The sequence below is a fragment of the Heloderma suspectum genome, chromosome 2, assembly GCF_057233095.1.
Source record: "Heloderma suspectum isolate Gila_16-S chromosome 2, 16-S_ref, whole genome shotgun sequence".
NCBI classification, from domain to species: Eukaryota; Metazoa; Chordata; class Lepidosauria; order Squamata; family Helodermatidae; genus Heloderma; species Heloderma suspectum.
In genome coordinates, this window is record NC_139459.1 from 166,047,877 (window position 1) to 166,060,870 (window position 12,994).

At 45.7% G+C, this 12,994-nt stretch overlaps 1 protein-coding gene across 1 annotated transcript; it reads left to right on the plus strand.

Annotated features, from left to right (window-relative positions):
- The first annotated feature begins 73 nt into the window (after window positions 1–73).
- Window positions 74–12,672, plus strand: TNFSF14 (TNF superfamily member 14). Its single transcript, XM_084832203.1, has 4 exons — window positions 74–328; window positions 3,417–3,453; window positions 7,381–7,425; window positions 10,272–12,672. The coding sequence occupies exons 1-4, from the start codon at window positions 128–130 to the stop codon at window positions 10,691–10,693; spliced, it is 705 nt and encodes a 234-aa protein (XP_084688329.1). The 5' UTR covers window positions 74–127; the 3' UTR covers window positions 10,694–12,672.
- Window positions 12,673–12,994: the final 322 nt, after the last annotated feature.

Genomic DNA, 12,994 nt, shown 5'->3' on the forward strand with positions numbered 1-12,994 from the left:
TTTCCTCTCCAGAGATGTGGGCGTTGTGCTCGCTTGTCTACATAAGTCAGGCCCCAGAGAAGCAACCAGCCTATTTGCTCAGCAGCACCACAATCGTCCCAGTGCCTGTCTACTGAAGGGTGGCATTATGGAAGGCAGAGCAGGATACCCATCTGTTTTTGTCGTGGATGCACCACCGAGAGATGCCCCTGTGCACCAGCGCCAGAGGAAGCATCAGCCTGGGCAGCTGCTCCTGGGGATCCTGATGGTGCTGATGCTGGCTGGCTTGGCCATCCAAGCCTATTACCTGATCTGCTTCCGCAAGGAGCTGGACAAAGCAGCGGCACAGGTCATATCGTGCATGGAGAACAGTGGGCTGATGGGGGGGGGGGCTGGCTGGCTGCCGGGACTTTTCCTCTGTGTGTGGATGTGATACCCACAGAGAGAGCGAACAGAAGCAGGCATGTGCCAACGCACATGCACGTGGGAATGCGAAGCTTGTCTCTTTGGCTAGGAACTTTGTGCATGTTGAGATGGGGCTTTATGTACCACTATGGAATAGCACACATGTGTGTGATTGATTTAATTTTGCTCAGAACAATAGGGGTGTGTGTGTGTGTGTGAGAGAGAGAGAGAGAGAGAGAGGCAGGCAGGCAGGCAGGCAGGCAGGCAGGCAAGCAAGCAAGCAGGGAGGCAGAGACAGAATTCAAGTACTGTAGCTACAAATGGGTTGTATAGGAGTAATTTCTACTGGAGAATGGTCTAATTAGCTTTCAAGATACAAAATGCTGTTTATCACACAGAAATTGAAATATAGCTAGTTCTGTATAACTGTCCCTGCAAACTGGTTAACTGAAGGATTTAGACTTAAAAGCCAAGTTTGTTTAATTTAAGATAATGGGGCTAAACTGAAATCAACATTGTCCAAGGTAACCAGAATATGCACCCAGCTGTAAATTAGTGTATAGAGTTGCCACTCTTGTTATCTAAAACATGCACCTTTTCCCTTCACCAGTAGCCTGACGCACAGAAATGAAGCAGGTGAAAGTTTCTTGGCATAGAGATTAATTGTGGAGACGGGGAAGAGAGCATTTAAACTGCTTCATTTCTGCACAACAAGCTGCTGGTAAAGGCACAAGAGCAGAGAAAAAAGTGGCAACCTGTCCTGATGCCAGGATTTGGAGGGCCCTCTTAACCTAGAAGATGTGGGAAGTAGGTAGGTGAGCTATGCAAACTAGGGATATCAAAGAAATCCACAATGGATTCAGCTGAGTTTGGATTTCTGTGACTCCAACCTGTGGATTCTGCAGTGGACTGTTTTTTTTCCGAGGAGTGTGGATTCTGTGAGCTTGCAGGTTGGTTTTTTACTGGGTGGGTGGGATTTGTGCAAGTGTGCACTTGTGCTAACTCACATTTGCACAACGATGTAGTAGTGTAAATTCACACTTGCACAAGTATGCAGTAGTGCTAATGCGCATTTGCAAACAAGAATGAAAATTCTCATACAACCCTAAAAAAAATCAGATCCATCAATGAGTGGAAGACGGAATGAAAGATGCCTAATAATCCACGAAATGCAGGCAGAACAGATTTAACAACATCTGTACATCCCTAGTGCCAAACAAGAATCCTCTTGTGCTGCCTCTGAACTTCTTGGGAACTATGTGCCTGCCAGTGAAAATGGCTGGGCTGTTGGAGCAGCCCTTTGTCTGGGTCCCTGGCAAATACCCGAACTCACCAACCTCTGGAGCTGGCCTTGTTGGCAACTTTAGTTGGTTGCAAATGAAAGCATTTCTTAAGATCCCCTTTGACAGATCACACAATTATTCAAGTGTTTGTGCTTCTGCCACAAAGATCATAGTTTTGTGCTTCATAAATTAGATGCTTTCAGTGACGGTGATGTTTGGGGGAGCTGCATTGCTTCTATATAACTGACAATGAGATTTCTTTTCCATTTGGCTTGATGGAACACAATTGCACAGTGTAACTCGGAAGTATGCATACTCCTTCAGCCAAAAAACATTGGCCCAGTGAAAGAGCAGCGAGCAGTGATTTTAGTGCACGTATTTAGATATAAATTCCCTGGGACAGGGCTACAACAGATGTCTATATAGCAAGCAAGGATCAGGGAGGATGTTACAAGTGGCGTTTTAATGATACTCCCCACATTGTGACCTCTGATGCAGAACACCCAGCTGTGTGCATAAATGTACACATGCTCTGCCAGAGCAGTGGGTGAATGGAGAGATCTTTGCAAGATTTTCAAGGACTAGGTACCCGAGGCACAATCCACTGGGAAGTTTTCCTAAGCAAGCTGTACTGAAATGAATGGGAGCTGCGCAAGAGCACATAGATCCCTCTGTCCTGGGTATGTAGAACTAGGACAGAACTCCACATGTATACTGTATCCACCAGCAGAGGCCGGTGGCTCCAATGTCAGTGGGACGGTGAATCCACTCCGGGTTTCAGCCAGAACCAGTCAGAACTCTTAAGGAGCTATCCAAGGTTCTGAGCACCTTGGATAGCTCCATTAGAGTTCTGACTGAAACCTGGAGAGGATCCACTGCCCCACTGACATTGGAGCGACCAGCCTCCACTGTTATCCACTAAAGGTAGGAGACTAAAACAATATCATTAATTTATGAGATAACAGATCTGAGTTAAACTTTATGAAATGCTCCTCATCTGAACAGCAAGTCCATAACAGAACAGAAGCCCCAAATATTTCAATATCAGTTGAGTTGCCAATGATAATTTGTAATAAACCTGCCATGGTTACGTCTGGGGGTCTGTTCCAAATTGAAAGTCCACTTGAACCATTATGAATTTCCGATGTGGTGAGCATGTAGGAAAAATGAAAATCACAGGTAGATTATAGTATATGATGTTTCCACTGCGACTGTTTTGCTGCCTTTATACATCCTGCAAATCTGCAATGGGCTCCTAGCTTCAAGGTGCAGATAGCCTGGGTGCACAGGAAGTCAGTGACACATGGATGCAATTGTAGTACACCATTATCTGTGTGCAGTTTTAGCTCTTGCCCAAAGTGTCTTCAGTGAAGGATGTTTTCAAGATTTGAATTGGCCCTAAGTTCATAAGTATTGTGATGACTCCTTTCCCTGTAACTGGTGAACAGCCATTCCTTTTTTTTAAGAGCCTCCAGCTGCCTGTTAGAGAAGCAGAAGAAGGAGTGAGGCAGGGAAAACAGGTTGTGGTTCAGAATCAGATCGCTGCATCTATCTAGCACTGATTTCCTGTACATTGAGTGAGAATCAGTGAGAATTTCACAGAAATGTAATAAACAAATTAATAAATAAGAAGGATCTTTCAGCTCTGAGGTGGCATCTGTGGCAGAAGGAAGGTTGTTTGAATGTGAATTTGACATGCTTCTTGAAATGGGTTTACTGAGCATTGACTTCTGTGTTTTCGTTGCTTAGGGAGGAGCTGATGCAACCTATGAGAAATTTGTACAAGGTAAGCTGGTCTTGCCCTTTATCCTAATTCTCATTTAGGTTTGCTTCCACACCAGAGCCTTTGAACGCTGTTGAAGCATTTGCTTTTCTGCAAGTAACTGGAAGTGGAATCAAAACAGGTTTCACACAGTATTTAGTATAGTGCTATATTATCCAGCAGATCCCTTCCTCATGGCTAAGACCCTAGTATAATGTCTACTCAGTAGTAAGTTCTGTTCAGCAAAGGTCCCTTTCAAAACTAATTGAAAGCTTCCACTTTGAAAATTCAGTCCATTTTATTGCTTCCCTGTTTGGCTGGGCCATTATTGCTGAATTGCCCCTTATTTAGTCAGCTTTTGCTCCCCACAGGTTGTGTGTGTGTGTGTGTGTGTGTGTGTGTAAAATTTTTGGTTTCTTTTCATTATTTCCCCTTTCTATTATAGTGAAATAGTGCTATTTTGCAATAAAATAAAAGAGGAAATTAAATTAAATTAAATTGGTTGACCAAGAGGTGTTGAATTTACAAAGCAAGAGTGTGCATGCTCAGATCTTTTAACTGTTAAGGCTTAACTAAGCCGAGTTGGTGCTCATGTTTATGGACATACGAAGTGTCTTGATGGCTGCTGCAGACCATGATCCACCGTAGTCTTCGCAAAATCCAGGAACCAGCAGGTGTTAGTTAGGTAATCCATTAGCAATTGGCCACAGGTGGGCAGTGGTATACCTCTGCCTGACCCAGCTTTAAAGAATGGCACTTTTTGAAGTGCTGTCAAAATGTCACCGTTCCTTAAATTGTTGATCAATTCACTGCCTGAGGTGGGTCTTGCTCTAGGCCCTCCTGGACTATTATAAATACATCTGCATTCTCCCTCCCTAATTTGAAATATTCCACTGAGCTGAGAACCTGATTGATACCAGCAGAGAGACATACTTTGAAACATGCTGCAACGGACCAAGACCTAGATAGAACTTCCTAGATTAGGGTTGCTGGCCTTATTTTTGGCAAGACTCCTGTGTGCTTCTAGCGGCACCATGCATTGAAGCAGATGGCGAAGGTGTTCTTAGTGCTGAAACGCCCCACCAGGAAAAACACAGGTTGAATTTCTGCTTGACAAGAAATTGTCAGTGGTAATGCCCTACCATTAGGCAGAGTGAGGCAGCTGGCAAATGCTGGGGAGCACGGTGGTGGCAGCCCCCCACAGATGTTCCCTGTGAGACCCCTGTTCCCTTCCTCCTGAGCTGGCACCCAGCTGCCTTGTTGCTGGCCTGGGCTGGGTGGCTGACTCACCTAAGCACCTTTTCCCAGTACATCTCTGGCAGCACCCCTGGGAAAGCCCCCTGCCCATGCAAGCAGGCTGAGAGGTGGCCACACCAGGCCACACATCCCAGCAGGCCTTCATGCACGTTCGTGTTGCTCTGCTCACGTGAGGCATGCTGCCGCTGTGGCATTGCGGTATGGCATTGAGTTGGCACAGAGCAGGTGCCAGGCTAAGCGGTGAGTGAGCAGCGGCGAGATGTTGGGGGACAGAACCATGTGTGCCATGCGGTCCATCCTGCATCCCCTAAGGTCTGGTGGAGGATGCTGCTCTGTCACCAATGCTGAAGTCAGATTCAACTGCCAGTCCATATGTGGAAGGGGGCCATCTTGTCCTTTGCCTCAAGCAGCAAAATATCTTGGGCAGGCCATGTGCAGGTGGGAAAGCTATCTAAGAGCACTGGGGAACTCTGCTAGGGAACGGAAATCTCTGATGGCCATAGTCAACCCGAGCATTGAGGCAAACTAGGCAACTTGCAAATTTCCTGGGGCACCTATCTCCACCGTGCGGGCCTCTGCCCGCACAAGGGCTTAGCAAATCCTCAGGCATCTCAGGAGACATGCCTGAGAACCGTCTGATCCCCCTCAGAGCACTGACCCAGTTGTCAAAGGGAGGAAGTAAAGACGGGCGAGGTATGAAAAATGAAAATGAGACGACAGTATTCCAGGCAAGTCCTGGTCTGTGTTATTGTTATGCTTCTCGCCACATAATAGTAACATTTTAATTCTCTAGGACAGCAAAAAAGCTTGGGCTGGCCCCACCAGTGACTCCAACACCACCCTCTGTTCCCCTGGAAGGAAATGTTTCACAATCCATTTGAGGAATTAATTACAATAGTCTAATGACAGGCGTAGGGGGATGGGTGGCTGTGTAGGTGTGTGTGTGTGAGCAAGAAGGTCAAGATGCATGTACATCCATCCAAAAGGCCAGCGGAAACACTGAAACCAGGAAATGCCTGTTACAAACACAAGCCACAATACCTAATGTGGTTTACCCCATGCTCTGAAGGGGCTCTAACTAGGAGATGGTCTGCTTAGTTACCCCAAAACAGATTTTTGGATTACAGCTGTTGGAGGATATTTCAGGCACCACACGCATGACTTAATATGATCATCTAGATTTTTTTTTGTTAATTCTAATCCTATTTAAATCTTTCCAGCGCTTAAATTGTGTGCTGAAATTAATTTGTCAAGGAACTGAGGTCTTGCAAAATAGCTTGCTTTGATCTAGCAACTCAGCTCTTTGATCTAGCAGCTTAGTATGTTTTGTTTAATAGCCAGCAACAGCCCTGGCTGCAGGTTTTGTGGGCTGTTGGGCCCCAGTGTATAAGTGGGCCCCATTTCCCCTGACCATTTGACACCTGTGATGAGGGCCTGGGTTCTCAGACTCCCCCACCCCACCCCCAAATCTCTCTCTTGCTTTGGGCTCCAAAAGGCTCAGGCAAAGCCATAGACTCTGTTACCATAAAGTGAACCAATATGGAGCTGGGCCCAGAACAACATCCTTGTCCAAGTCCTCCCCTTCCTCATTCTCAATGTGCAGCTGCTGCTGCAGCCTCCTAGTTCTTCCGCCATTCGGCTGCCTAGGGGACGCCACGTGGCGCAAGGGGACAGAGGAGCCCTATACCCCCTTGCCCCTGTCTGTGGCAATTTGTTTCCGAGTGAAGGAGGAAGCAGATGAGTGAATGAGGTGATGGGCAGCAAGTCAGCTACTGCAGAAGCTGGTCTGGCTGAGGTCTGAGTGGGTGGTGAGTGTTGGCTCCATTCAGAAAAGTTGCTGCTTTCATGCCACTCACCCTGCTCCTTACTGGCTGCTGGGTTGTGCACACATATCTTAGAACGTATACAGACCTGAACAAAGGGGTCTGCCCTGTGGCCCTCAGCAGGTGCTGGTTAATGCTGACCACTGATGCCTGGCTGGCTGGCCTAGCAAACAGCGAGGCATGGGAAACATCAATGACGAAATGAAAACCTGGTGCTGCTTGAGAGGAAACTGGCCACAGGGAAAGCCAACTCTTTGAGGGAGTGGCATAGAAGAAATAAAATGGTCTGGCTTCTCTCTCTCTCTCTCTCTCTCTCTCTGTCTGTCTTTAGCTCTGCATTAAAACTTTTTTTTAACAATTTGCCAAATCCTGTGATAGACAGAAAAACTACAGTTCTATGACCTATACAAATTATGGAAACTGAGCAAAAGTGTGAAATTTTTCTTACATTGCATCATCTGTCCTGCCGTTGTTATTCTTGTGTGTAATTTAGCCTGGTTTTCCTAGACAGAAGGTTAAGATCCTACACAGAGCACAGGACCTGCCACCTCAACTCTGGGGATATAACTTATTCAGCAATTTTTCTGGTTTCTCAGATTTCAGCAAGCATTGCCTATGACGTGTGTTTAAGCATATCTTTGCAGCCTTAAGAAACTTCCTTAAAGGAATCTGGGATTTCGTGGAAGTTGAATTATGCACCCGCTAGCACATTTCTGTACATATTTTTTCAGAATTGTAGCATATACTGAGTCCTGTTAACAGTAGCCTGCTATCCAAAGGAGTTAAGTTACAATAGTCTCTGATGCCTATAGGTGCCTGTAGACAAAGGAACAGCTAGCAAAACTCAGTTTTGTCTGAATTGTTTTTACAGGTCCCACACCTACCTCTGAAAAGCCGGCCGCTCATCTGCCACTAGGTAGGAAAACTTCCTAATTGAGCCAAATGTCTCCCCTTCCCAAATGTCTTTCCCAAGAGCTTGAGTGCAGTGGGGCTGAAGCAGAGCTAGTTGACTGCTGGTAAGCAGGGTACAGGGGGTTGAAGCAGCTACATTTTAAGCCAGACCTTCTGAAGTCTGTCCTTGGGTTTGTGAGGTGGGTTGTTGTTGTTGTTGTTGAATTGGTTCAATTGAACCAATTGAGCATGTCAGTTGAGGGGAATGCCATCTGGCTACAAGTTGTTTACCTAAAAAAAATAAACAATAGCTTTATTATCCTGATGAAGAACAGAAATAACATCAGGTTCTGGAGCTGTCATCAATTTACTGTTGTTCGCTATTACTGTTATTAATTGTAACGAAATATTTTTGGATTGTATTTAATTTTTGTGCAGCAAACATCCTTTTGCATTCTTGAAATAGCAAATTGTACATTTTTTTGAACTTAAATTGTACTGCTTGTTCCAGACCTCGTTGTATTCTCAAGAAACAATTGGTCCTATGTCAAATTGAGACCCTGAGTATTTGCTTGTCTAAGCAAGCTCAGTTGGGTGTACATGTACCACACATTCTCAGTAAAAAAATCATATATTTTAAATTTTGAGTATCATTCTGCTTTTTGTATCTGTGGGTCTATTGATTTGGTTGGTTGGTACTCAGAACTAAGTCCCATTAAGTTCAATGGGGTGTACTCCCAGGTAAGTGGGTATAGGATTGCCTACAGCTCCCACCTGCCCTAGCCAGCATAGCCAGTGGTAAGGGATGATGGGAGTTGTAAGCCAAAACATTTGGAGGCCCACAAGTTGCCCACCCCTGGCTTACGTAGTACTAGTTAAAGGCTCATGAAATGTCACTGCTGGAGTGGAGTTTCAAGCCTTTCCATTATCCTGGTCCTCAGCCTACTTCCTCTTCCCTTTCTCTGGGGACTCCAACACTGCCCATGAGCACCAATGTGTCCACAGCCCCCTCTCTTGGTGCCCATCAGGCGCCCTGTCCCTCCTGATGCTTATTTATCTCTTTGATTTTTAAGTTAACTGGTAGGTTGCCATTCTCCAAAACAAGCACTGCCCTCCAGCACCCTCTTTATTTGGGTTCAAAAGACCGGTTTTGTATTTTGGAGCTCAGACCCCCACCTCTGCCTTGGACTTAAGGTCTTAGTAATTAGGTACTTTTATTGTAGTCTCACCACTTTACCTTCTGGGAAATGACTATTTTGTGACTGGCCATGCCCCCCCCCCCATGTCTGCCATTTTATGACTGGGCAAACCCCCATGGCAGTCATTTTGTGAGAGCACCTATGACACTCTTAAAATTCCAGATGTGCCCATCAATCCAAAAAGGTTGGGGATCCCTTAATCCCCCTTCAGTCCTGCAAACCATTCCCCACCATCTTCCACTCCTACCCCATCTGCACTTCTTCTCCCCACTTTCTCCCCTTCACTCACACTGCATCCCCACATACCATTTCTTCCCCCCACCTCTCATCCAATCCCACCCCAATGTCTCCATCCCCATAGCACCTGTTCTCCTCAGCACCCTCATCACCACAGCTTCCTCCATCCCAGTAAGCATAAAGCAAGGCCTTCTCTGGAAAAGCCCTGGCCATGGCAGCAGCTTCAGTGACAGGTGGGAGGATGTGGATCTGGGGCATTTTTGATTCTGTCACCTCCCTGCCATTCACCATTGAGGCCGCAGACCTGGATGGAGGAAGGGGCAAGACAATGCACAGATGTTCAAAGACTCAAAGCGATGACTGCTGCAGCCTGCTCGAATTAAAAGTTGGGAATGCCTCCCACCCCCCCTTCCAACCAAAGTGCTAGTTCCCAAACCAAGGAACAAAGCACCGGAAATGCATTTCCGATTTTCCGTACACCCACAACAGTAGAGCTTGTGCGTGTTTGTTTAGAAGTAGGATGGCCACTTATGAATTGCCAAGAAAGTGGAGATGGATCTCCCAGAAAGAAGACAAAAGAGGACACCTATTTGCATAAAACTTGCTATGCTAATTTATACATGCAGATGCAAATGTAGAGCTAATTGATGTATTTTAAATAGAAATACAATACATCTCAGAATATGTGGAAGACTGTCACCCATGTGCCTTGCCCAGCCCCAGTCTGCTGTCTTCTGTTGATGGGCAACTTCAAGGCCCCGCTCTTTCTTCTGATGGGTCTTTCTCTTTAAACTGGACTTGGACTGGACAGGCCTTCACACACAGAGGTCACCTTCAAAATAGAGGATAGTCCTCTGGCAGCCCTTCAGATAGAGGATTTTCCTCTGTAAAAGAGGACACATGGCCGCCTAGAAGGGAACTGGGTCTGAGGTAGTAGGGGTAAAGTGTCAGAATGCACTGCTCCCCTTTCCTGTCTCAAAGCAGGGTCAGCTTGAAGGGAGGCAACGGGACTCTGATATTCAGGGTTTCTATGTGCTGAAGCCACACTTTTTAAGGTTTGATTCCATTCCCAATCCACTGGTGAGCATGGCCAGCCCTACCATGAGGCAGAGTGAGGTAGTCACCTCAGGCAGCAGATTTGGGGCCTCATGAAAGGGCAGCAAATGGTTAGTTATTTGGTTTCTTGTTACTGACTTTTTTATTGCCAGGGATGGGGGGGAGGTGCTTGTACGGTTTTCTGCCTCATGTGCCAAAACAGCCTGGCTGGCTTGGGGTGCCATGCCTCCTGACTTGGGGGAGGTGCCATTTGAGGCTCCACTCTAGGCAACAAAATGTCTTCGGCCGGCCCTCTTGGTGAGGGGTAGAACTTGTTTGTTTACTTCCCCTCCACCCTGCATGAAATAATGCTGAAGACAGAGGTGGTTGTGTTTTCCAGGTGCCTCTGTCACTGCAGCTGCAAGCGGAGCTCTGATGTGGGAGCACAAGCAGGGCTTTGCCTTTCTGCGGGACGTGGGCTACAAGGACGGCTCCCTGATCTGCAACAAGTCTGGGCACTACTACATCTACTCAAACCTCTTCTTGGGGCATTCAAACTGCTCCGTCGCCCACCGGAACAGGCTGTTTGTCACCCACAAAATTTTCAAGAGGACTTCCCAGTATCCAGAGGCAATAGAGCTGCTGGCCAGCAGCATTCCCTACTGCCACTGGAAGGATGGTCAACCCTGGAGCCACAACAGCTTCCTCGCTGGGGTGATGCACCTCGAGGAGAATGAGGAAGTATTCATCAGGGTGTCTGAGACACATCTGGTGCGGGTCAGTGAGGAGTCAAGGTCATATTTTGGCACCTTCATGATCTGAAAGCAACTGGAGCTGTGTACAGACAATTATTTCTGTGGAGCCATGGGAACGGCTTCTTCCTCTGTGGTGGCATTAGTCTCAATCCTGCTTCAAAAGCTTGAAAACATTTCAAATATAAGGGAGGAAAGCCATGGTGAGGGGGAGAAGCCTCTTCACTCTTTCCTGGGGGGAAAAAGAAAGCTGTTTGCTCTATGTTTGTGTAGGGGTAAAGGGACCAAAGTAAAGCAAATAGGAAAATGCTTTAGGGAAATGGCAGGGGACGGCTTGGGTGCCATGGCTAACCTTGCACTTTTTCTGTCTTCTTAAAGAGTTGCCTGAGTGCTTATGCGGGTGAGCTCTTCCTTTCACATACTGCAAAAAATAGATAAATAAAATAGTGTGTTACTTATCATGGGTACTGCCCAAAAGGCTCCATGACGGGCCCACCAAAAGTATGCCCATCTATTGTAGTAGCACTACTTGCTATACTTGGGTGAGTTTTCACTTTTCCATATTACACTTTGAAGTGCGATGGTGACAACCTGCAGTTTCACGAGGCACTGTGGTTGGACACAGACAATGAAAACATAGGGTACCACCTCAACATCTCTGAAAAGCTGCCCTTTGTACACAGAGACAGTGAAAGAAGATGAGGGTTTTCCATTTTTGCCACTGAATGACTTCTCTTCACTGAGATATCCAGCCCAATCTAGAATGCTAATCTTACAATGTCCTTCTCTAACACAACACTGTGATACTAAACTAAGGAGGCTCCTGTGCTGGAGGCTGTTTCAGTGAAAAGTATAGATGATGCTGAATAACTTGGCAGCCTTCTGATGAAGACATCGGACCTGCAGCCAGCTATAAAAGCACTGCTGTGTGGATAAACTTGGAGCCCAGAAAACAACATTGACCATTCAGTGTTTTGATAGGCATTGCAACTTTGTACTTATGCTTTATTTATTTTCATAATCTTTTTCCCCAGCCCAAGTATTCCAGAGTGGATTGTGTAGATTTTATTTAGCCATCACTTTATGTGTTCTCTATGTATGAGTAGCTGCTTTTTCTGAGTCCTCTCCTTAAGATACAAATATGACAGTAGAACTATATTTGACTATCTGATGATACAACTGAGGACAACTGCAGATGATTCAGAGCAAGGGCAGTGCTAGCTGGAGTAGTCAGCTGGGTGATTCTAGCCAATGAGGGACCATAGACTAACAGGGCAACCTCATAATACAATAGATTTGGCTGAGAACAATGTAAATGAATATCCCCAAACAAGAAATGCTGAAAGCCCTTTGGCAAAGGGAGGTTGTTTTTTAACACTGCTGAGAATATGTCCCCAAACCCTGCCTTAATAATAAAGGTATGAAATAAATTTAAAATATTAGTAATGAAAACCAGCTGTTTGTCCTTTTGCTTAGGTTAGGGGGAAAATCTATCAAAGGAACAGTCCTTTGTTAAACCAGGAGAGAATTTGTCTCCTGGCTTAGAATGGGTTACTATATTGTTACTTGAGAACCTCTGAGCTGGACCTAGGGATGTTGGAAAAATCCACAATGTATTCCAATTAGTTTGGACTTCTATGACTCCATCCTGAGGATTCCACAGCAGACTGGCTTTTTCTGAGTCATGTGGATTCTGTGGACTTGTGGACCATTTTTTACTTTTTGTCGGGATTTATGGCAAATTCTCACTTGCGCTAATGCGCATTAGTGCAAGTGCACATTAGCACTACTGAGCATTAGTGCAAGTGTGTACGTGCGCTAATATGCACTTCCTCAAGTAGAACGAAATTCTTGTACATTCCTAAAAAAAAAATCAAATTCCATCAATGAGTGGATGACAGAATGAAAGATGCCTGACAATCTGCAAAACACAGACAGAATGGATTTAACAAAATTGGTACATCCCTAGCCAGACCAGCATAGGCCTGGGAGAGTCCATGAACAATTGTAATGGCATTGATTTGCATGTAATAAACTCAGAAGTAAGTCATCTTGACCTTGGTGGGACTCAGTCTTAAGTACTGATACATCACTACTGCAATGCGCTTTATGTGGGTCTGCCCTTAAAAAGTGTTTGGATACTTCAACTATTGCAAAATGCAGTAGCCGGTATGTTGATGGGGATCCACTTCACCGTGGATATAATTCTAGTGTCACATGAGTTGCCCTGGTTCCCAACTAGTTCCAGGCACAATTCCAGAGGCTGGTAATTACCTGGAAAGCCTTAAATGGTTTGGGGTCAAACTGTTTGAAGGACTGTGTTCTCCCACATGAACCTGCCAACTTTCTATGATCGTTATTGGAGGCCTTC